This window comes from Eleutherodactylus coqui, chromosome 7, assembly GCF_035609145.1.
Source record: "Eleutherodactylus coqui strain aEleCoq1 chromosome 7, aEleCoq1.hap1, whole genome shotgun sequence".
In the NCBI taxonomy this organism is placed as follows: domain Eukaryota; kingdom Metazoa; phylum Chordata; class Amphibia; order Anura; family Eleutherodactylidae; genus Eleutherodactylus; species Eleutherodactylus coqui.
This window is the reverse complement of record NC_089843.1, coordinates 27810878-27836668: the sequence shown is the minus strand read 5'-3', so window position 1 is coordinate 27836668 and position 25791 is coordinate 27810878. Positions and strand designations below refer to the sequence as shown.

The window sequence follows — 25791 nt, the reverse complement described above, 5'->3', positions numbered from 1 at the left end:
ATGGAATAAGGGCCATAGGGAGATTCTCCCTAAGGCAAGGCAGAAAATCTTACATTTTCCCACTCCGAAAGACAAGAAGGAAACACAATCCTACATAGGATTGTTTGGATTCTGGAGACAACACATTCCGCATCTGGGGCAGCTTCTTGCTCCTCTTTACAAGGTGACTCGCAAGAAGTACGAGTTCACGTGGGGAGAAGAGCAACAGGTTGCATTTGAGGCAGTAAAAGAAGCCATACAACAGGCTGTAGATTTATGGCCTTTACAAGATGGTGAGATAGAACTTCATGTATCAGTTCAGCATATGTATGCAAACTGGTCATTGTGGCAGAAGCAAGGGGGCAAAAGAGTGCCACTGGGCTTCTGGAATCGAAAATTACCAGATGCAGGAGAAAAATACACTCCACTGGAGCAACAGCTGTTGGCATGTTATTGGGCCCTGGTGGATACTGAACAATTGACAACAGGACACATAGTCCTTCTGAGGCCGCAGATTCCCATCATGAGCTGGGTATTATCTAATCCAAAGTCCAACCGGATAGGACATGCCCAGGAGCAGAGTATCATTAAGTGGAAATGGTACATCTCAGAAAGAGCGAAAAAAGGTGAAGGGGGGATAGCTGCCCTGCATGAAAAGATAGCTGATATCCCTCCAGATGGTCAGGTTACACCAGTAGCACAAATGGAGGAATCCCCAGTAAAGTGGGGAATACCTTACTCTGAGTTGACAGACTCCCAAAAAGAGCATGCTTGGTTCACGGATGGTTCGGCCAAGTATATCAGTGGAAGGCGTAGATGGAAAAGTGTAGCCTTTAATCCAAAATTAGACAAGACGTTGGTCATGGAGGGAGAGGGTAAGAGTAGTCAATATGCAGAACTTTGTGCAGTATTCTTAGCTCTGAAGCAGGAACAAGGGCAAGAATGTCATTTGTATACGGACTCATGGTCAGTTGCCAATGGTTTGGCCACTTGGATCATGGGATGGAAGAAGAACGACTGGAACATTCATGGTAAGGAATTGTGGGGGAAGGAGCTTTGGCAAGATATAGAGGAATTCATTAGGAGTACCAAAAGTACTGTGTTTCATGTTGATGCTCATGTCCCTCTTGACTCATTGGAACGTTTATTTAATTCTCAAGCAGATGCGGCAGCATCGATTTCTGTTGCCGTACAAGAACCTGACAAGGAAAAGGAAGCATGGCTTCAAGGTACAGCTGTTTGGGCTCACCAAAAAAGTGGACACTTGGGAGAGAAGGCCACTTACAGGTGGGCACAAGAAAGAGGTATCCCATTGACAGTGGACATGATCAAACAAGTAATCGCGCAATGTCCAGTATGTCAACATGTTCAAAAACGAGAAGTGCCTCATACAGTAATGGGACACATAGGGAGAGGCCAGTTGCCAGCGCAGATTTGGCAGATGGATTTTGTAGGGCCCCTCCCTGAGAGCAGAGGATGTAAGTATATTTGTACAGCAGTAGATACATTCTCAGGTCTGATGGTGGGATTCCCATGTAAAACAGCAACACAATGGAGTACTTTACGTACTCTGGAAGTTATTACCCAGTATTATGGGACTCCCCTGCAGATCCAGACCGACAATGGTTCACATTTTACCGGAAATCAGGTAAAAGAGTATGCCAGTAAAAACAACATAGAGTGGGTATATCATATGCCCTACTATCCACAGGCCGCGGGCCTGGTGGAACGAATGAATGGGTTATTAAAATCTACCCTAAAGAAGCTCACTGAGACCGACAAATATGGTCAATGGAGAGATAATCTGACTGCTGCTTTACAGATTATCAACAACAGGCCCATCACTGATTCTATGACACCCTTAATGCGCATGCTAACACCCAATCTCAGTATAGATGTAGCTAAGGTAGAGACAATCTTGTACTGGAAAATTAATCCAGATGCGCAGGCACCGTATAGAGCCACTCCTGCCGCTGCAGGGTTGGATCTATACGCTCTTGATACGGTGGTGATAGCCCCGGGAAAGGTGAGTACTATTCCCACAGGGATAGGATGCAAGGTCCCGGAGAATCACTTCGGGCAGATAGCTACTAGATCAAGTTTTGCTCTGAGAGGTGCAGTAGTCCTAGGAGGAGTCATAGATGCAGATTATCAGGGGGAAATTAAAGTAATCATGATAAATTTAGGAACAGATCCTCTGATAATAGGAAAAAAGGAGCGCATGGCACAGCTGCTATTGATACCAGTGTATCTGACACAAGTGGAAGAAGGGGCGGCTCCCACTGAACTTACTGTAAGAGGAGATAAAGGCTTTGGCTCAACTAATGTTACTAATGTAGGGGCCAAAATATGGGTTCAGAATCACCAAGGACCGCCCTCCCCAGCAGAAGTTATTGCTGTGGGGAAAGATCGAACTTTGCTTATTATGCGACCCGGAGTAGAGAAATGGGAATATGTCCCACAAGAAAAGTGCTATTTGCGGGAATAATGCTTGTTTCCTTGCCTTCTCTAGAATCACATTGTCATTTTTGGAATCCTTGGCGTCATGTGTTCGGTGTTCGCAGTAGGTGATGCGTGGACGCCAGGGATCCGCGTCAATGACACCGGAAGGAATGATTATTCGTGGGGCTGGAGGAATTCAACCCGAACCAGGAAGCAAGACAACTTCACTTGTGAAGCCAACCAGAAATGTTATATCGTGAATATTACCTTTGATGGGACTATCTGGAGTGGAAATCCATTATCGCATATAAGTTCGACCTACCGTCCTTCATATGCACTGCATAAGGCAACGGGACAAATAAACATTACGTCACTTGTGAAAGTGTCCTGCTGTCAGAGACCAAAAGAGTTGCCATATCTCAATTACTCCCTGGTGATACAATATGTTCAGAATTGTACAAATACGGGAGTGCAGTTTTCATTTCCCTTAAATGAGACAGAAGTAATTACGTGTGGGAATGCAACGGAGATCGAGAATCGGGCCATGTGGGGCCAGTTCCTGGTATTCGTGAACATTAATGCTTCTAAAATAGATCCTGGACATATAAAAAGGGTTCCATCCACCTGTCGCCTGGTGGGACGAGATGCTCAAAAGACTGTTATACAAGCCTCCGTGCAGTTTCCACCCTCAAGGACTTGTCCTACCAAGCGTTTCCGTCGAGCTTGGTATGATACCTTACTCGGAGGCTACGGAGCGCTTTCTGGGACTATTAATGGTTTTGATATAGAGACTTTAGCTAATCGAATGCATAATGCGGGAAGTGGTATTAAAGATGTGCTCACATTGCAGGCTAACTGGATGCCCACTATATGGCAGCCCTTTAGTATGCAAACGGATGTGGACACAATAATGCTTGATTTGCAAGATGCATCTAATAGGTTTTCATATGAAATAAATTCTAACATATCTAACTATGTTAATTGGTCAATATGTACCTTGCAGACCATTTATCAGCAACAACAAAAGAACACACTTCAAACTATGCTCATGACTGGCAATGAGCAGGTGTGGAGGACCGTGTTCAATCAGACTATAACTGAGACTGATTGGATACAGTTGGAGGCGCAGAAAATGGTTTGCAATGATATATTATGTAAAGGGACCATATTCATATACAATGTTACTAAAAAGAATGTGATGTGTAAGTTTGTAGTTCTCCCCTTACTTATAGGTGTTCCAGAAGATATGCATTTCTGGGTACCTAGATTTAACGGGATTTACATTGATGACCAAAATAGAACTCATGATTTATCATTGTGTGATGATACATTAGAAGGGACCATATGCAAGGTCCAATCGGCTGTTTATGAACCATGCTTATTACAAAATACGATCAATGTATGTGAATGGACTGTGCTGCCACTCACTTTTAAGATGATGGTTGAAATAGCCCCACAGGAGGTATGTTTGGCAAGTAATCATCCTGTTGTACCTGGGATGGTTGTCCCATTTTCAGGATGCTTGCGAAACGTATCTGCACTTGTTTGGGAAAATGAGACCTTTGTGTTATTACCTGAACAAGACAAGACAGTGGCTGTCAATTGGCAACCACTGCCTTTAAATGTGTCAAATTGGGATCTAAATTTGACCAAATTCAAAAAGTTGTTAGAAGACACAGAAGAAGTACAGCAACATATTAAATTGCTTAATAGATCTTTGGCAACGCATATTGTAAGTACAACTGTAATAGCTGGCAAAATTGTAAAGATGGGATCGGCTATTGCTGATGCCACGTCACACCATTGGTATGACATCTTTATGGGTTATTCATCATCTGCACAAACCACCCTTAATTGGCTAATACATCCTGTTTTGGTATTGGCCATAGTTGTAATACTTTTATCGCTATGGAATTGTTTCATGGCATATAAGGTATTCTGTAGAAAACCAAAAGTTTTAATGGTATCATACGGCAAATAGTGAATGATTAAGGACCGATTGTGACACGTATGGGATACGATTGAACTGGATGATTGTGTCAGAGGCAGGGAAATTAAGGTAATCAAATAACTAGTTGCCGTATGAGTTAACCAGAACTTCAATGAACTAATGACCCGTCTGAATATTCTGCTAACATTTGTTCAAAAGCAGAATATTTTGAACATATATGGTAAGAACAGCAAGAATGACTCATAATATAACACAGATGTCGATAACTTCATGGACAAAATATTTAATATATTTTGTTGCCAATCATCTACTACGCATGTCTAGAACCTGAATAGCCATATTAGAATGACGTATATATCCATAACTGCGCAGAAGCAGATATGCCACGTAATGTAAGAACAGCATAAATAAGGGTGATCTTCAGGGAGGGGTTGGGACTCGTTTTGCTGTGGTCGATAGACGTATCGACGTACACTCGGATTCCTCCTACCAATCGTACCTGGAGATCCCCCGATTGCGGAGTGATGCTACAATATCCGGTGATGTATTGATGCTTATCTTTGTTACCCATGTGATCTCAATGCCTATATGTTAATTAACTATTTTACTTACATATACTAAAGAGTAAATAAACTTGTGTTTTATATTTGTCTTACCTCAGACTGTGTGCTTAACGGGTATGTTAATGAGGTTAAAAAAATTGCCAAAATCTTGAGCAGGTAAGACACACATAAGGCCTACATCTGGGGAATTCTGATCAAAATGGGTTCGCGCTACAAAAAAAGAGAAAGCCTCAACAATGGATGAACTTCTAAAACAGATTATAGTAGCAGAAGGTAATATAAGATCTTCCCAATCATACACAACCCACAAACAACTCTATAAACTCCGAGAAAGCTTGAGAAATGCTTTACTCATTGACTATGATAAAGAGTTAACAAATCTGAGAACAAATATGTATGCTTCATTAGGCAAGCCATCCAAATGGTTAGCAAACCAAGCAAAAAGGAAGGAAGCTAGAACAAAAATTCCCTTTGTCTGGGATACCGGGGGAAAAGGTCATAAGATATCTCATCTCACCCACAACAGATGGTGGACGTATTTAGGGGATACTATGAAAAATTATATAACCTAAAAAAAAGACCCAAATATTTCCCAACCCACTAACCAAAACATATTGGATTTCCTTCAAAAAATCCCCATTCCAAAAATATCTAGAGAAGAGGATGAGAGATTAGCAGCCCCAATAACATTAATGGAAATAGTAGAGGCAATAACTAAACTAAAATCCACCAAAGTGCCTGGACCTGATGGTTACGCTGCTGAGTATTTTAAATCATTCTCAACCCAACTCTCCCCACATTTATTAAAAGCAGGTAATTCAGCCTCCAGTATTGGTCACTTTCCAGAGGAATTTCTACAGGCCACAATAGTAACCCTTCCCAAACAAGGTAACCCCCCCCCCCCAACTCACCAGAAAACTTCCGCCCAATTTCTTTGCTCAATACGGATGCAAAAATATTTGCGAAAATCTTTGCCAAAATATTTCTAGACATTCTACCTAACATAATTCATTCGGACTGAGTAGGCTTTGTTAAGGGTAGACAGACTTCGGACGGGACCCGGAGAATTATTGACCTGCTACACTGCATTGAAAAAACCCCAACCCCTACTATATTGCTCGCCTTGGATGTAGAGAAGGCGTTTGACAGGGTTCATTGGGGCTATGCCTTCTTAACTCTAAAGGAATTTGGACTAAGTGAAAACTCTATAAACTTAATTAAAACCTTATATGCCAACCCTTCGCAAGAGTTTTGGTGGATGGTACCCTGTCAGAACCCTTCCAAATTACTAATGGTGTAAGGCAAGGTTGCCCATTATCTCCACTAATATTCACAATGACTATAGAAGCACTAGCCGAAGCGTTACAGATTAACCCAGAGATAATGAGAATTACGGCAGGCCTTCGCCAGCATAAAATAAGCCTCTTTGCTGCAAAAGGACATTAACTCCCATAAAACTCAAGAACTATCTTGGTTAAGCAGAATAATGGTATATAAAATGATCACTCTACCCAAGATTTTGTATGTATTCAGGGCCCTGCCAGTCATTGTCCCTAAACAAATTCTTAACAAACTCCAAAGGCAAATTTCCAACTTTGTCTGGCAGGGCAAAAGACCCAGGATAGCAGCAAACATACTGACACTAAGATTAGGCAAAGGGGGAGTGGGAATTCCCAAACTGGAAGCTTATTACAAGGCCATAATCATAAACCAGACCAAACAATGGACAATAGCAACACCAGCCCTAGGGTGAAGACATTGTAACATAGTATGTAAGGCTGAATGAAGACAATGTCCATCTAGTCCAGCCTGTCTATCCTCCTGTGTTGATCCAGAGGAAGGCAAAAAACCCCAAGGGCAGAAGCCAATTAGCCCTTTTGGGGAAAAAAAATCCTTCCCGACTCCCTAATGGCAATCAGACTGTTCCCTGGATCAACCCCTAATAGTTCCTACCTGCCTGTATACCCGGATTGACAATTAACCTAAGATTTATATCCTACAATGTCCTTTCTCTCCAGAAAGACATCAAGTCCCCTTTTAAACTCCTCTATGGATTTTGCCATCACTACGTCCTCCGGCAGAGAGTTCCACCGTCTCAATGCTCTTACAGTAAAGAATCCCCTTCTATGTTGGTGATGAAACCTACTTTCCTCTAATCGTAGCAGATGTCCTCTTGTTACCGTCGTGGTTCTGGGTGTAAACAGATCTTGGGAGAGATCCTTGTATTGTCCCCTCATGTATTTATACATAGTTATTTGATCACCCCTTAGCCGTCTTTTTTCTAGAGTAAATAATCTCAATTTGGATAGCCTCTCTGGGTATTCCAGTCCCGTCATTCCATCTATTAGTTTAGTTGCCCTTCTTTGAATCCCCTCAAGCACTGTGACATCTTTCCTGAGCACCGGTGACCAGAATTGTACGCAGTATTCCATGTGAGGCCTGACAAGTACCTTATATAATGGAAGGATAATGTTCTCATCCTTCGCCCCTATACCTCATTTAATGCACCCCAAGACTTTATTTGCCTTTGCAGCAGCTGACTGGCATTGGTTACTCCAGTTTAGTCTACTATCCACTAATACCCCCAGATCCTTTTCCAAATCACTTTTCCCTAGTGGTACCCCATTAAGTGAATATTGGTGACATCCGTTTCTCCTGCCCATGTGCATAGTCTTACATTTTTCAACATTGAACTTCATTTGCCATTTTCCTGCCCAAGCCCCCAGCTTATCTAGGTCCATTTGTAGCCGCACATTGTCCTCCGTTGCATTAATTATATTGTATAATTTTGTGTCATTTGCAAATATTGATATTTTGCTGTGCAGCCCCTCTATCAGGTCATTGATAAATATGTTGAACAGAGTGGGGCCTAATACTGAACCCTGTGGCACCCCGCTAGCGACTGTGGTCCAATCAGAGTACGAACCATTTATTACCACCCTCTGCTTTCTATCATTGAGCCAATTTTTAACCCAATTACACACGTTTTCACCCAATCCAAGCTGTCTCATTTTGTATATTAGCCTATTATGTGGCACAGTGTCAAAGGCTTTAGAGAAGTCCAGATATACGAGATCTATAGATTCTCCCTGGTCCAGCTTAGAGATTTGCAGGTTTCGTTCTCCCATGTTATATCTGGATAATTAAAGTCCCCCATGATAATTACTTTGCTGCTCTTTGACACCTCTTCTATCTGCCTTAGTAGTAAGTTTTCAGTTTCTTCTGTTGCTTTTGGTGGTCTATAGAAGACCCCTATCAGGATTTTGTTATTTTTTCCTCCCTGTATTTCTACCCACGGAGATTCCTGTTCATCTCCTACCCCTATATCCTCCCGTAGTCTCGGCTTCATGTTCGATTTGACGTACAGACATACCCCTCCCCCTTTCTGGTTCCTTCGGTCCCTTCTGAAGAGATTGTACCCCTGCAAATTCACCGCCCAATCGCACTTATCATCAAGCCATGTTTCCGTAATTCCGACTATATCATAATTTTCATCAGTCATTCTCGCTTCAAGCTCACCCACTTTACCAATCAGACTTCTTGCATTCGTGGTCATACAATTTATATCATGTTTTTTGTTTTTTAAATTTGTTTTGTTGCTATTCGTACTTATGGCTGATCTATCAGTTCTAACTGTACTAACCCCACCCCCTGCTCGACCCCCATTCCCTTTGCTTGGACCTGGATCGCTAGTTACACTGGCTACCCCACTATTTCTCATGTTACCCTCCCCCCCCCAGTCCCTAGTTTAAACACTCCTCCAGCCTTCTAGCCATCTTATCCCCAGCACAGCTGCACCCTCCCCATTAAGATGCAGCCCGTCCCTACGGTAGAGCCTGTAGCCGACAGCAAAGTCAGCCCAGTTCTCCAGGAACCCAAATCCCTCCTTCTTACACCAACTCCGGAGCCACTTGTTTACCTCCCTAAGACACTGCTGCCTTTCTAGTGTGGCTTTAGGTACAGGTAGTATTTCCGAGAAAACTACCCTGGAGGTCCTCGCCCTAAGCTTGGACCCTAGGTCCCTGAAATCATTTTTGAGGGCCCCCCATTGACCTCTAATTCGTTCATTGGTGCCAACGTGCATCATGACCACTGGATCCTCACCAGCCCCTCCCAGTAATATGTCAATCCGATTTGTGATGTGTCGAACTCGAGCGCCAGGAAGACAACACACCGTTCGACGATCCCGGTCTTTATGGCAGATTGCCCTATCTGTCCCCCTAATAATTGAGTCCCCCATTACTAGAACCTGTCTAGCCTGCCCTGCACTCCCCGTCCCCGTATCACCGGAGCAGTCATCCCCCTGGCGTTCAGAGGGCATGTCGTGCTGCAGCGGTGCTGGCTCTGTAATGGCATCGCCCTCATCTGCCAACGTTGCAGACATGTTGGGTTGTGCCAGTCCAGGACCAGCCTCCCTGGATCTATTCCCTCTACCCCTCCTTCTGTCACCCAGCTGACTGCCTGCTCCCCCTGCTCTTCCATAGCACCATCTGCCCCAACCTCTACCCCAGCGAGTGTCTGCTCAGTGAGCAGCAAACTCCTTTCCATGTTGTTAATGGCTCTCAGTGTTGCCAGTTGCTCATTTAGATCCAGAATTTGGGCTTCTAAATGTGCGCCGTGCATGCATCTTGCGCAACAGTATGCACCCTCGATCGGCTGATCAAGGACCGCATACATTGCACAGAATAGAAAACACAATAATTAACCCAAAACCTCTGGGAACATTGTTATGGGTGACCTCTTTGTGCCATTATCAAAAAGGACAAACCTTAAGTACCACTAATCTGGTACTGCCTCTAACTATGCTAGCCTCTCTGGACTCTTGGCATACTTTCCTTGAAAACCAAAACACATCATCCCACCGATTAACACCAAAAATACCTCAAGAGGTGATAGAACATTTCATTAATGATATATCAACTAGCTCTTGGAAAACCAAAGGGATCACCTACATTAAGGACTTAATAGAAAATGACAGAGTCAAATCATTTCAAGATCTACAGGTCCAATTTGGATTAGGAGAGAGTGAAAGATTGCGCTATTTCCAAGTCCGCTCCCTACTAAATTCCTCTAAAATGGGCGAAATAAGAATTCCTAGATTATTACTACAATATTTACAGAAAGAAGATCTCTTAAACTGTTCATTCACTAGGAATATTTATGATTGTTTAACAGGGAATTATGAACTCAGCAAAAAAAATCCACTTGTTGAATTGGGAAAAGGACCTGGGAAGGCGTTTACTATGGATAGCTGGTAATCACCCCACAGGTTGGTTTCACGAGCCACAAAAGGAGCAGCAATACTTGAAACTTTCACGAAAATAGTGACCCGCTGGTATCTTACGTTGAGAGTTCCTAAAAATAGAGTATTAAGTGACGACAACCAATGCTGGAAAGCATGTGGCCACTCAGAGACACTTCTCCATGTTTTTTTGGGAATGTTCACGAGTGATACCCTACTGGGAGGAGGTTTATGATATGTTAAATAAAATAACATTCTCAGGTGCCCAGAAGACCTGAATTAGCACTACTTCTACTAGGCCTAGAAATTATCAAATAGACATAAAAAAATACTAGCCTACATTCTTATGTCAGCTGCAAATTTAATTGCCAAGAATTGGAAGGGCCTAATTACCACCCAAAGGGAGTGGCCTCCACAATAAACTTCATGCCCACGCCACTATGGAGAAATTCATGGCAATGAGATCCAACACCCTGCACAAATACGAGAAAACGTGGCACATCTGACTCACACACTGTCCGAATTAAATGAATGAGAGCAGTTTAAAGTTATGCTCTGTTTTTATGTTATTAAACTTTTTTTTTTTTTTTTATAAATGTCATTTAAGATAAGCTCTTGAATAAAAACGTATCAAAATTTGTATGGAGGAACAGGAACATGTTGAGCATATAAGGGGGACGAAAGCCCTCAAAATTATTCTGTTGCAATATAACTGTAATGTATTTCCTGTGTTCCCTACTACTAAATAGAAATGTTCAAAACAAGTGCCTTCTTGAAATTACATCCAAGTTAATGCTCCTTTATTTACTCCATTATAAAAGCGGTACGATGTTTCAATCCATGCAGGGGTCTTTTTCAAGTCACCATTATAAGACAAATGCACATAATATATATACACCCTTCACCAATCACCACACATAAATTGATTAAAACACCCCCACTTACATCTGCAGGCTGTAATCCACTGGGCTGCCACAAGAACCGGACCACACCCACTCCAGATCCTCCATGTTGGCAAAATAGTAGTACACACGTTTGTCCACAATAGCGTCCCATACACTATAAGCGCATGTGCCGGCTGTGCTCCGAATAGGGCTACACAGAGTCACGCAAACAGACTAGAATACCGATGCCACAGGCGCGCATGTGTGAGATCTGCTTTCTTCTTGCGTGATGAAACACAGCAATTCCTTCTGCGCACACACACCATAGGCAGATAACCACTTCAAACCATTTGGCTGTAATGCATCAAGTTCAAAAATCCAGCGCACCTCTTTCAGTTTTAATCTTTTCTCTCTGTTGCCTCCTCGTGCATTAGGTGGCTCATAGTCAATAATATGGAACCTTAGTTGACTAATGGTGTGGTGTTTTTCTAAAAAGTGTTTGGCTTCTGGTATGTCAGTCCTTTCAGTATGTATCGTACTTTGGTGTTTGTATATACGACATCTACATTCAGTAGTGGTTTCCCCAACATATATTAGTCCACACGGGCATGAAATAACATAAATAACGTATGAGGTATTGCAAATCTACCTGCCTCTAACGGGATATTGCCTCCAAGTACGTGCATGAGTAAATGAGTTGGCTTTAACCATATTATGGAAGTTGGAACACCCCAAACAGAGGAAATTACCCTTTTTTTTTGGGGGGGGGGGGAGCAACAAAGACTGCACTAAAAGGTCTATCCTTAGTGTAGACCGTATGAACAAGCTTGTGCTTGGATAGCAGCGATCATGCGACTGGGAACTTCATACAGTTGTCCCTGGTGGCAGCTTTCTGCTTTCAGCTACTAGCCTGGAGCAGGGGGTTTTAAAATTTCCCAGACCTCCTTGGCTTCTGCGCATGTGCGTGTTGTAATGATGCCTGGCACACATGCGCAGAATACCGGTGTCAGGTCCTGGAGGACCACAATGCCACGGGACATCATGTAGAATGGGAATTAGTATTCACAGCTCGCCTTACGTTTCTGATCCGTAAGGGGAGCTGAAACTTGTACTTTTATTTTACTTATTCACTTTAATGTGATCGCCGGTATCCACTGGATACCAGCGATCGTGTGACAAGGAAGGGCTTCCTGTGGCCTCCCATGACTGGTACAGAATGTCAGCTACTTCCAATAACTGACAGCAGGGAGCTGTCACAGGCTGCAGGGCTTTAAAACTGTTAAGGCATGTGACATAGAGCCAGGTAATTTTTTTTTATACACACTCGCTCCCTGGTTTCTGCTACTGACGGCAATGCGGCACACAAATATCAGACTCTTTTAAGGTTGCTGTCCGTGCGCTCTCCCATAGACATCTATAGGAGAGCGCACACACGGCAGTCTGAAAAGAGATTTTAGTTCACTGTGTGACTTTAGTGGCAAACAATGCAGGAACCCTGGAGCAGGTGAGTATAAAGCATATATCACCCGACTCCCTGTCACCTCCCTAACAGGACCAAGACTTACTTTATGGTGCTGTAAGGAGGTGACAGGTTTGCTTTAAATTTGTAGGTTCACACTTTTTTCTCCATGCATTCTGGATGATTATTTAATGTGTATAATAAAATATATGAATGGCAGAACATCTTTGCTTTCAGTTTAGTTTGATTATGCTTTTCTATTTGTCTAAACTTTTGATGGAGCTGACACATTTTATTAGTAATGATTGTAGAAATACAGGTAATTCCAAAGGATTCACTTATGTTTTCTTTCATATGTACATCCTTTTGGTACATCACTGTCATCATCACCTACTGCTCATACTACCAGATACCGGTTATATTGGATATTTCCCCTTCTGCACACGGGACGCAGTCATAGCAGCAGGCATGGATTGTTTGTCCTGTCTTTTTCCTGCTTCCAGGTGAACATTGGTCGGAGCAGCGGGATACTGGGATCTGTAAGAAAAGACAAGAACCTCTACTATAAAGATAAAACACACATGTATGATAAGAGGATATAAACCATATAATGATGTTATAGAGCGGACAAGATTTACATAATCACCTACATAATATAACTCTTCTCACCCCCTTTGTGTGTTTCCATGTTATAGACTGCCGATTTATGTGAAGCTTTTCACCACTGACGGCCCACGGAGTAAAATTTCCTACTTCAACCTCACGTATGGCCCCTCCTATATATAACCAGTTTATTATCTTATATTGATGTGAGGTTTCTCCCTGTTCATTAAAGTAATATGAAGGTCTCATTGGATCCGGTGAGGACTCCATCATTTCTATGTAGCGCTGTAACTTCTGTCTGTGATATAAAAATCCAGTTATTGAGTTTTCTTCATATTTGTCCTTTATAAATAAGAACATTTCATGTAGAGCTTTTGCCAGAGCTTCTACTGCAGAATACAGTCTTGGGCCGACCCCCGATGAAAGGCTATCCCTCAGATTTGGTACAGTATAGTTCTGAGTGTAGTTGTGCTCTTTATTGATGACATAGTCTGATATGAAGTAATCTATATCATTAAACCTAGCTAGATCATCTAGCAATTTCCAGTAAGACTTTTTTTGGTTCATCTCAACATGTTTTCTGTATATTTTTTTAAAATCCTCCAGACCTGGAAAAAATGCCGAAAACTTCACTGCTAAACTTCCATTATATACCATTAGGTCTTTAATATAGTCTTCGGGAGCAGTAGAGATCCAGGATGGTGAAAGTATGAAGGTGGTGTCTAAAAATATAAATTCATATTTTGTCATTAAAACAATTATATGAGGAAAGAAGGTCCCACACATTATAATGATGGTGATTTGTGGATTGTTTATAGCTTGTAAAATCCTATTATAATTTTTATTTCTAAGTGTTATGGTGAAGGCAGCACAGATCCCGCGCTCTCTCATGTACTTTGTTAGTATCTGCAGCTCATTCTCTCCAGTTTCATCCTCCGATACTAAAATCCCAACCCAGGTCCAGCCAAAGTGCTCCAGCAGTTCGGTGATCACCATATTGTGGATGTGGATATTCTGGACCATTCTGAAAACATGTGGATAGAGGAGTCTATCAGATAATGAGGGGTCGGAGGCTCCATAGCTGATCTGCAAAACACAGAAGAAAACTAAGATAATTTTGTACAGACTGTTCTCAGTCAGTTAGTTAGTAGGACGTGATCGGGGATCCAAAATTCCACATACAAAACCCATTCTGTTCGGCTGTATTTTGATGTGCTACAGAAGGTTGTGCCCGAGAGTCTCGGATGCAGAAGGCATCACATGGCACATGGACACCCCGTCTCTGTGCTGTGCGATCTGCAGAAATCGTACATTACATGTCCTATTGTCTTGCGAGATTCACACAAAGATAGGACATGTAGCGATTTTCCAACTGAGACTCTTGGTCTGAGCAAAAAAAAAAAATTTGCTCCTGTGAATGAGCTCAGTCAAAGGAATGGGTTCATTTTCCGTGTGAGATCTGTCCGTGTCGGTCATGGGCAGAATTTGCGTGAAAATATCACCAGCATGAATATGGCCTTTGGGCAGCCCCACAAGGGTGTATTTACATAGGAAATTTTTGCTCATGCAATATGCAGTTAGTAGAACTGATTGATAGCAATGGGTTCATTCTCACGGTTCTTTTTTGTGAATGCATTTTGCTATCAGAAAAAAAACATGACATGTTCTATTTTGGTGCACACTTCTGCCCCAAAGGTTCCCATAGAAGACTGGAAGTGGGAAAATATGCACATATTTACTCTCGGGTATGCGCAAAACACTGTGCATATCCGCAAACACCGGCACCGGCTAATTGGCCTTTTAAATCAGGGCAAGAGTGGTTCCTCCGCCCATGTAAACGAGCGATGTCTGCGCAAATGCACACAGGTCTTGAACAGGATGCAAAAAGACTCCTTCACTGCACAATACATTGTGCAGGAGCGAGCGTTTTTGTGCTTACGCTCATCTGCAGTAGCCCTAATTCAGGATAACAGAGGAAAGAAGAGAAGTTTGAAACATTATTTAGTTTTTATATTCTGATCTTCAATGTCAGGTGGTGCGGAGCATTTTTTGTTGCCCCGTCAGTGATAGCACCTGTAGCACCCCCCTTTCCTATGTTACTACATCCAGAGACACAGAAAAGTGCTAAAAATCAACCAGTTATCAGATAACCACGGTCGGTGGCCTCCACCGATCAGCGACTGACCGTAAATCATTAAATACAGCTGGAAATCTCCTTTAATCCAAATGGTTCATCATGAATATCCATTAGAGGGTCAGACAATACTTACCAGTTTTTTATTATTTGATGATCGCTTGTCAGAATGAGCATTTCCAACTGAAACTGTCAAATGCATCCCTAAACAAGCCTGTAAGCTCCTCCCCTTGGAATTGTTCAGAGATAGGCCTGTCCCCTAGACTCATGTAAAGCGGATTTCTTAAATGGGTTTTTGTAGTTATTTTATATAGTGTTACCAGTCCTGGCCATCCCAGTGAGAACAGAGCTGTCTACTTCCTGCACACATCAGTGCACTGAGCCAGCGTACGCCTATCAGCAGAGTTACTGCCTACATCGTCTGTTGATCTGCTATCCTGTGGAAGAGCCATCAATAGTTTTACAACTGCACAACCCCTTTAAGTAGCATCACAAATTACCTCCCACCCTTGCTGAATCTGCAGGCATGCTTATGGGGCAGTTGTTGATGATCGCTGGCAGTCTATCACTAAGGATATAATTATGTGTAAGGACAATTATAGGATCATTATTGTCCTATTATACAGTTGCAAAAAAGTAAGTGAACCCTTTGGAATTCTTTGCACTGGTTACTAATACAAGGCGGTCACACATCTAGACCAACAAAATGTAACTAATAACACACAGCTGTACTACTCATGTATTTTACTAAGGAAACATTTACAGTACAGGCAGAACAAATAAGTGAACCCTTGAATTTAATAAATTGTATATCCGCATATGGCAGCAATCATCACCACAAAAGGTTTCCATTGACCGCAAATTGTCACGTGTCAGTATGTGGCTGCTGATTTCACATGACGGTGACATTATCACAGGTCTTGTAAGCACACAGCTGCTGAGGATCGGTGACCAACTCCAATCCCTTTCACTGTATCATATGAGTAAGTGATGCATTGTGCCACCAGAAACATGTGCTAAAATGTCCTAATAATTACTATTGCGTATATATATATATATATATATATATATATATATATATATACTAGCTAATATACCTGGCTTCGCCCGAGTTAATTGGGTACTGGTGTTTATCTGGTGTTCACACGAAAAACTACACAGAATGTGCCACCTCACACACGCTGCTCATAACACACAGATCAGATAGATTCCTCTCAGTGTATAGACAGATAGGAGAGAGATTTATCTCAGACTGTATGTGAAAATGTCACCCCACAGAATGTGCCACCTCACACACGCTGCTCATAACACACAGATCAGATAGATTCCTCTCAGTGTATAGGCAGATAGGAGAGAGATTAGTCTCAGACTGTATGTGAAAATGTCACCCCACAGAATGTCCACCTCACACACGCTGCTAATAACACACAGATCAGATAGATTCCTCTCAGTGCACAGGCAGATAGGAGAGAGATTAGTCTCAGACTGTATGTAAAAATGTCACCCCACAGAATGTCCACCTCTCACATGCTGCTCATAACACACAGATCAGACAGATTCCTCTCAGTGTATAGGCAGATAGAAGAGAGATTTATCTCAGACTGTATGTGAAAATGTCACCCCATAGAATGTGCCACCTCACACACTCTCCTCATTTTTACCCTGAAAGGTAACACCCCTTTTTATTCAAATTTGTTATACATAAAGGCATACTCCATCCCAGCAGTCCATGTCCACTTCCTTTTGTACTTTACAGCCTTTCAATACATACGACAGTCAGTTTTATTCCTGTCACTATATACTCATATTTCTAAATGCGTTTTGTTTTGCTGAAAAGATAACTGTCTCATATATTACGGGGTACAGATATGTTATTAGTTACATACCATAGGAATGGTCATGCCAAATTTCAAGTTTGTGCTATACAGATGTGTGTTATTAGTTAAATTACATAATCAGGTTGCAAACCTTTAAATTACCAATATTTAGTACGCAAAGAATGGCCATGGCAAATTTCACATTTGTGCAATAAAAATGTGTGTAATTATTTGTTGCATCAGGAAGTGAGAGAATTAGATTCCGTACATAAAATTTGAACACTAATTCTTTTGCGCTTAGAATTGAATAATCGAGTTGGGGCACATTAAATTTTTCTATTTATGACACAATCAATGCTCGTGCCAAATTTAAAGCTTCTGTGACATCGGGAAGTGAGAGAATTAGATTCCGTACATAAAATTTGGACACTAATTCTTTTGCGCTTAGAATTGAATAATCGAGTTGGGACCCATTAATTTTTTCCTAATTACTACACAATCAATGCTTGTGCCAAATTTCAAGTTTTTATAACATCGGGAAGTGAAAGAATTAGATTCCATACATAAAATTTGGACGCTAATTCTTTTGCGCTAGAATTAAATAATCGAGTTGGGACCCATTATCTTTTCCTATTGATGACACAATCAATGCTCGTGCCAAATTTCAAGTTTCTATGACATCGGGAAGTGAGTGATTTAAATTCCGTACATAAATTTGGGCGCTAATTCTTTTGCACTTAGAATTAAATAATCAAGTCGGGACCCATTAACTTTTCCTATTTATGACATAATCAATGCCCGTGCCAAATTTCAAGTTTTTATGACACCGTGAAGTGAGAGAATTAGATTACATATGTAAAATTTGGACGCTAATTCTTTTTCGCTAGAATTGAATAATTGAGTTGGGACTAGAGATGAGCGAGCACCAAAATGCTCGGGTGCTCGTTACTCGAAACGAACTTTTCGCGATGCTCGAGGGTTCGTTTCGAGTAACGAACCCCATTGAAGTCAATGGGCGACCCGAGCATTTTTGTATATCGCCGATGCTTGCTAAGGTTTTCGTTTGTGAAAATCTGGGCAATTCAAGAAAGTGATGGGAACGACACAGCAACAGATAGGGCAGGCGAGGGGCTACATGTTGGGCTGCATCTCAAGTTCCCAGGTCCCAATATTAAGCCACAATAGCGGCAAGAGTGCCCCCCCCTCCCAATAACTTTTACTTCTGAAAAGCCCTCATTAGCAATGCATACCTTAGCTAAGCACCACACTACCTCCAACAAAGCACAATCACTGCCTGCATGACACTCCGCTGCCACTTCTCCTGGGTTACATGCTCCCCAACCCCCCCCCCCGCACGACCCAGTGTCCACAGCGCACACCAAACTGTCCATGCCCAGCCTTCAGCTGCCCTCATTCCACACCACCCTCATGTCTATTTATAAGTGCGTCTGCCAGAGGAAAAGCAGGCACACACTGCAGAGGGTTGGCACGGACAGGCAGCGACCCTCTTTAAAAGGGGCGGGGCGATAGTCCACAATGCTGTACAGAAGCAATGAGAAATCCAATCCTGTGCCACCTCCATCTGGAGCTGCACACATGGGCATAGCAATGGGGAACCTATGTGCCACACACTATTCATTCTGTCAAGGTGTCTGCATGCCCCTGTCAGACAGCGTTTTTTTATAAATAGTCACAGGCAGGTACAACTCCGCAATGGGAATTCCGTGTGCACCCACAGCATGGGTGGATCCCTGGAACCCACCGGCTGTACATAAATGTATCCCATTGCAGTGCTCTGGACAGCAGAGCTAACGTCAGATTAAATGCAGGTGGGCTTCGGCCCACACTGCATGCCCCAACCTGACCGGGGTTTTTTATTCATAGACACAGGCAGGTACAACTCCATATTGTGAAGTCCCTGTGGACCGACAGCATGGGTGGGTGCCAGGAAGCCACAGGCGGTACATAAATATATCCCATTGCATTGCCCATCACAGATGAGGTAATGTCATGTGTAATGCAGGTGGGCTTCGGCCCACACTGCATGCCCCAGTCAGACTGGGGTTCTTTAGAAGTGGACACATGCAGTTACAACTCCCTGTGGACCCACAGCATGGGTGGCTCCCTGGAACCCACCGGCGGTATATAAATATATCCCATTGCAGTGCCCAACACAGCTGATGAAACGTCAGCTGTAATGCAGGTGGGCTAAAAATTAATTTGATTACACTGTAGGCGAGGGCCCCCCAAAATTGGTGTACCAACAGTACTAATGTACTTGAGAAAAATTGCCCATGCCCAACCAAGAGGGCAGGTTAAACCCATTAATCGCTTTGGTTAATGTGGCTTAATTGGTAACTAGGCCTGGAGGCAGCCCAGTTAAAATAAAAATTGGTTGAGGTGAAAGTTTCAACGCTTTAATGAGCATTGAAACGTATAAAAATTGTTTACAAAAATTATATGACTGAGCCTTGTGGGCCTAAGAAAAATTGCCCGTTCGGCGTGATTATGTGAGGTTTCAGGAGGAGGAGCAGGAGGAGGAATATTATACACAGATTGATGAAGCAAAAAGGTCCCCGCTTTTGATGGGGATAGAGAACGATGTTTCCATCCGCGGGTGCAGCCAACATATTGCTTAGGTATCGCTGCTGTCCGCTGGTGGAGAAGAGAAGTCTGGGGAAATCCAGGCTTTGTTCATCTTGATGAGTGTAAGCCTGTCAGCACTGTCGGTTGACAGGCGGGTAGGCTTATCCGTGATGATTCCCCCAGCCGCACTAAACACCCTCTCTGACAAGACGCTAGCCGCAGGACAAGCAAGCACCTCCAGGGCATACAGCGCGAGTTCAGGCCACGTGTCCAGCTTCGACACCCAGTAGTTGTGGGGGGCAGAGGCGTCACGGAGGACGGTCGTGCGATCGGCTACGTACTCCCTCACCATCCTTTTACAGTGCTCCCGCCGACTCAGCCTTGACTGGGGAGCGGTGACACAGTCTTGCTGGGGAGCCATAAAGCTGTCAAGGGCGTTAGAGAGTGTTCCCCTGCCTGTGCTGTACATGCTGCTCGATCTCCGCGCCTCCCCTGCTACCTGGCCCTCGGAACTGCGCCTTCGGCCACTAGCGCTGTCGGATGGGAATTTTACCATCAGTTTGTCCGCCAGGGTCCTATGGTATAGCATCACTCTCGAACCCCTTTCCTCTTCGGGTATGGGAGTGGAAAGGTTATCCTTATACCATGGGTCAAGCAGTGTGTACACCCAGTAATCCGTAGTGGCCAGAATGCGTGTAACGCGAGGGTCACGAGAAAGGCATCCTAACATGAAGTCAGCCATGTGTGCCAGGGTACCTGTACGCAACACATGGCTGTCCTCACTAGGAAGATCACTTTCAGGATCCTCCTCCTCCTCCTCCTCCTCAGGCCATACACGCTGAAAGGATGACACGCAAGCAGCATGTGTACCCTCAGCAGTGGGCCAAGCTGTCTCTTCCCCCTCCTCCTCATCCTCCTCCTCCTCCTCACCGCGCTGAGATATAGACAGGAGGGTGCTCTGACTATCCAGCGACATACTGTCTTCCCCCGGCTCTGTTTCCAAGCGCAAAGCGTCTGCCTTCATGCTTTGCAGGGAACTTCTCAAGAGGCATAGCAGAGGAATGCTGACGCTAATGATTGCAGCATCGCCGCTCACCACCTGGGTAGACTCCTCAAAATTTCCAAGTACCTGGCAGATGTCTGCCAACCAGGCCCACTCTTCAGAAAAGAATTGAGGAGGCTGACTCCCACTGCGCCGCCCATGTTGGAGTTGGTATTCCACTATAGCTCTACGCTGCTCATAGAGCCTGACCAACATGTGGAGCGTAGAGTTCCACCGTGTGGGCACGTCGCACAGCAGTCGGTGCACTGGCAGATTAAACCGATGTTGCAGGGTGCGCAGGGTGGCAGCGTCCGTGTGGGACTTGCGGAAATGTGCGCAGAGCCGGCGCACCTTTCCGAGCAGGTCTGACAAGCGTGGGTAGCTTTTCAGAAAGCGCTGAACCACCAAATTAAAGATGTGGGCCAGGCATGGCACGTGCGTGAGGCTGCCGAGCTGCAGAGCCGCCACCAGGTTACGGCCGTTGTCACACACGACCATGCCCGGTTGGAGGCTCAGCGGCGCAAGCCAGCGGTCGGTCTGCTGTGTCAGACCCTGCAGCAGTTCGTGGGCCGTGTGCCTCTTATCTCCTAAGCTGAGTAGTTTCAGCATGGCCTGCTGACGCTTTCCCACCGCTGTGCTGCTACGCCGCGCGACACTGACTGCTGGCGACGTGCTGCTGCTGACTCATCTTGATGGCGAGACAGAGGTTGCGTTGGAGGAGGAGGAGGAGGGTGCTTTAGTGGAGGAAGCATACACCACCGCAGATACCACCACCGAGCTGGGGCCCGCAATTCTGGGGGTGGGTAGGACGTGAGCGGTCCCAGGCTCTGACTCGGTCCCAGCCTCCACTAAATTCACCTAATGTGCCGTCAGGGAGATGTAGTGGCCCTGTCCGCCTGTGCTTGTCCACGTGTCCGTTGTTAAGTGGACCTTGCCAGTAACCGCGTTGGTGAGGGCGCGTACAATGTTGCGGGAGACGTGGTCGTGCAGGGCTGGGACAGCACATCGGGAAAAGTAGTGGCGACTGGGAACTGAGTAGCGCGGGGCCGCCGCCGCAATCATACTTTTGAAAGACTCCGTTTCCACAACCCTATACGGCAGCATCTCCAGGCTGATAAATTTGGCTATGTGCACGTTTAACGCTTGAGCGTGCCGGTGCGTGGCGGCGTACTTGCGCTTGCGACGGCTGGATGGTGCGCTGAGAGACATTGCTGGATGGGGCCGAGGACAGCGGAGGTGAGGGTGTGGGTGCAGGCCAGGAGACGGTAGTGCCAGTGCCCTGAGAGGGGGGTTGGATCTCAGTGGCAGGTTGGGGCACAGGGGGAGAGGCAGCGGTGCAAACCGGAGGCGGTGAACGACCTTCATCCCACCTTGTGGGGTGCTTGGCCATCATATGCCTGCGCATGCTGGTGGTGGTGAGGCTGGTGGTGGTGGCTCCCTGGCTGATCTTGGCGCGACAAAGGTTGCACACCACTGTTCGTCGGTCGTCTGCACTCTCAGTGAAAAACTGCCAGACCTTAGAGCACCTCGGCCTCTGCAGGGTGGCATGGCGCGAGGGGGCGCTTTGGGAAACAGTTGGTGGATTATTCGGTCTGGCCCTGCCTCTACCCCTGGACACCGCACTGCCTCTTGCAACCTGCCCTGCTGCTGCCCTTGCCTCCCCCTCTGAAGACCTGTCCTCAGTAGGCGTAGCAAACCAGGTGGGGTCAGTCACCTCATTGTCCTGCTGCTCTTCCTCCGAATCCTCTGTGCGCTCCTCCCTCGAACTTACTGCCCTTACTACTACCTCACTGATAGACAACTGTGTCTCAACGTCATTGTCCTTTTCACCCACTGAAAGGTCTTGAGACAGTTGCCGGAAGTCCCCAGCCTCATCCCCCGGATCCCGAGAACTTTTCAATGGTTGGGCATCAGTCATGATAAACTCCTCTGGTGGGAGAGGAACCACTGCTGCCCAATCTGAGCAGGGGCCCGAGAACAGTTCCTGGGAGTCTGCCCGCTCCTCAGAATGTCTCATTGTAATGGAGTGAGGAGGCTGGGAGGAAGGAGGAGCAGCAGCCAGAGGATTCTGAGTTGCAGCAGTGGACAGCGCAGAAGTGTGGGTGGACGATAGATTGCTGGATGCACTTTCTGCCATCCACGACAGGACCTGCTCACACTGCTCATTTTCTAATAAAGGTCTACCGCGTGGACCCATTAATTGTGCGATGAATGTGGGGACGCCAGAAACGTGCCTCTCTCCTAATCCCGCAGAAGTCGGCTGCGATACACCTGGATCAAGAGCTCGGCCTGTGCCCACACCCTGACTTGGGCCTCCGCGTCCTCGGCCACGTCCACGTCCTCTAGGCCTACCCCTACCCCTCAGCATGCTGTATTACCAGTAATGCAGAAACAGAACGCTGTAATTAAATGTGCCGCTTATTGGCCTGTGGTTGGAGGCTGACTTCGCTTACGGAACGCCAGGAAATAATTTTGCGCAAGCCTGCTGTAACACTTAGCTGGCTGCGTATGAATTTGGAGAACTACTACACCCAGCACAGACCCAGAACACTGAGGACAGTCACAGGCAGCCCAAATAGATTTTTTTCCCCAAATTTTTTTGCAAAGGCCCACTGCCTATATTCAATCAATATATGTCTTCTGTCCCTGCCTAAGCGCTTCTGGCCCTGGAGTATGTCAAAGAACTGCAGAGTGTTGCACTGTGAACTGCAATACAGCGGTGATTTCACAGCCCAGACAGAGCCAGGAAATAATTTTGCGCAAGCCTGCTGTAACACTTAGCTGGCTGCGTATGAATTTGGAGAACTACTACACCCAGCACAGACCCAGAACACTGAGGACAGTTACAGGCAGCCCAAATAGATTTTTTTCCCCAATTTTTTTTGCAAAGGCCCACTGCCTATATTAAATCAATATGTCTTCTGTCCCTGCCTAAGCGCTTCTGGCCCTGGAGTATTACTGCAGGGTGCAATGCTCTGCACGGCCGATATACCAAAAAAAAAAAAAGTGCAACACTGCAAAAAACAGCCTCCACAGTACTGCACACGGTTAGATGTGGCCCTAAGAAGGAACGTTGGGGTTCTTGAAGCCTAAAATACTCCTAACACTCTCCCTATAGCAGCTCCACCAAGATACCACTTTCCCTCCTCTATGTCAGAACGCATCTGTGGCGAGCCGCGGGAGGGGCCGATTTTTATACTCGGGTGACACCTGATCTCGCCAGCCACTCACTGCAGGGGGGTGGTATACGGCTTGAACGTCACAGGGGGAAGTTGTAATGCCTTCCCTGTCTTTCTATTGGCCAGAAAAGTGCGCTAACGTCTCAGAGATGAAAGTGAAAGTAACCCGAACATCGCGTGGTACTCGTTACGTGTAACGAGCATCTCGAACACGCTAATACTCGAACGAGTATCAAGCTCGGACGAGTACGTTCGCTCATCCCTAGTTGGGACCCATTAGCTTTTCCTATTTATTTTTAACATATTCAATGCTTGTGCCAAATTTCATTTTTCTATGACATCGGGAAATGTGAGAATTAGATTCCGTACGTAAAATTTGGACACTAATTCTTTTGCACAAAAATTAAATAATCGAGTTGGGACCCATTAGCTTTTCCTATTCATGATATAATCAATGGTTGTGCCAAATTTTAAGTTTCTATGACATCGGGAAGTGAAAGAATTAGATTATGTATGCAAAATTTGGTTGCTAATTCTTTTACGCTAGAACTGAATAATCGAGTTGGGATCCCTTTACTTTTCCCATTATGGACATAATCTATGTTCATGCCAAATTTCATGTTTCTACGACATCGGGAAGAGAGAGAATTAGATTACGTACGTAAAATTTGGACGCTAGTTCTTTTGTGCTAGAATTCAATAATCGAGTTGGGACCCATCTACTTTTCCTGTTTTGGATATAATCTATGCTTGGCTAAATTTCACGTTTCTACGACATTGGGAAGTTGGAGAATTAGTGGCAAGTCAGTCAGTCAGTGAGTCAGTGAGTGGGGGCTTACGTCTTTATATATTTAGACAATCTGATATACCCGCCTTCTCCAAGTTAATTTGGTACTGGTGTTTATCTGGTGTTCACACAGAAAATCGAATGAAGTCGTGGTTACTTCAGAGATACCGAGGAAAAAAATATGTTCACCATTTTGCATGGTTCTTTGCGTTACCCAGGAAACACCACGTGGAGGTAACCATGCGACGTTTCCTTTATATAAAATGACATCAGGAAGTGAGAGAATTAAATTAAGTACATAAAATTTGGACGCTTATTCTTTTGCGTTTAGAATTAAATAATTGAGTTGGGACCCATTAACTTTTCCTATTTATGACATAATCAATGCTCGTGCCAAATTTCAAACTTCTATGACATCGGGAAGTAAGAGAATTAGATTACGTACGTAAAATTTGGACGCTAATTCTTTTGCGCTTAGAATTGAATAATCGAATTGGGACCCATTAATTTTCCTACTTATGACATAATCAATGCCTGTGCCAAATTTCAAGTTTCTATGACATTGAGAAGTGAGAGAATTAGATTACTTATGCAAAATTTGGATGCCAATTCTTTTTCGCTAGAATTGAATAATTGAGTTGGGACTAGAGATGAGCGAGCCTACTTGGCCACGCCCCTTTTTCGCCCGAGCACCGCGATTTTCGAGTACTTCCGTACTCGGGCGAAAAGATTCGGGGGGCGCCGTGGGTGAGTGGGGGGTTGCAGCGGGGAGTGGGGGGAGAGGGAGAGAGAGAGGTCTCCCCCCTGTTCCCCGCTGCTAACCCCCGCTCCGCCACGCCTCCCCCCGCCCCCCGGCACCCCCCGAATCTTTTCACCCGAGTACTGAAGTACTCGAAAATCGCGGTGCTCGATCGAGTAATTACTCGAAACGAGTAGGTTCGCTCATCTCTAGTCGAGACCCATTAGCTTTTCCTATTTATGATATAATCAATGCTTGTGCCAAATTTCATTTTTCTATGACATCGGGAAGTGAGAGAATTAGATTCCGTACGTAAAATTTGGACGCTAATTCTTTTGTGCTTAGATATAAATAATCAAGTTGGGAGGTGAGTATATATATATA

The 25791-nt window shown here is 44.6% G+C and overlaps 1 protein-coding gene across 1 annotated transcript in view; it reads right to left on the bottom strand.

Moving 5' to 3' along the window:
- LOC136573455 (vomeronasal type-2 receptor 26-like) overlaps positions 1-25791 on the bottom strand; it is a 100149-nt gene that overhangs the window by 51960 nt on the left and 22398 nt on the right. Inside the window, exons 3-4 of the mRNA XM_066574744.1 lie at positions 13190-14209; positions 12934-13057 (exon numbers count right to left, since the gene is read on the bottom strand). Of these exons, the coding sequence (XP_066430841.1) occupies positions 12934-13057; positions 13190-14209 (1144 nt within the window). The remainder of the gene's footprint in view (positions 1-12933; positions 13058-13189; positions 14210-25791) is intronic.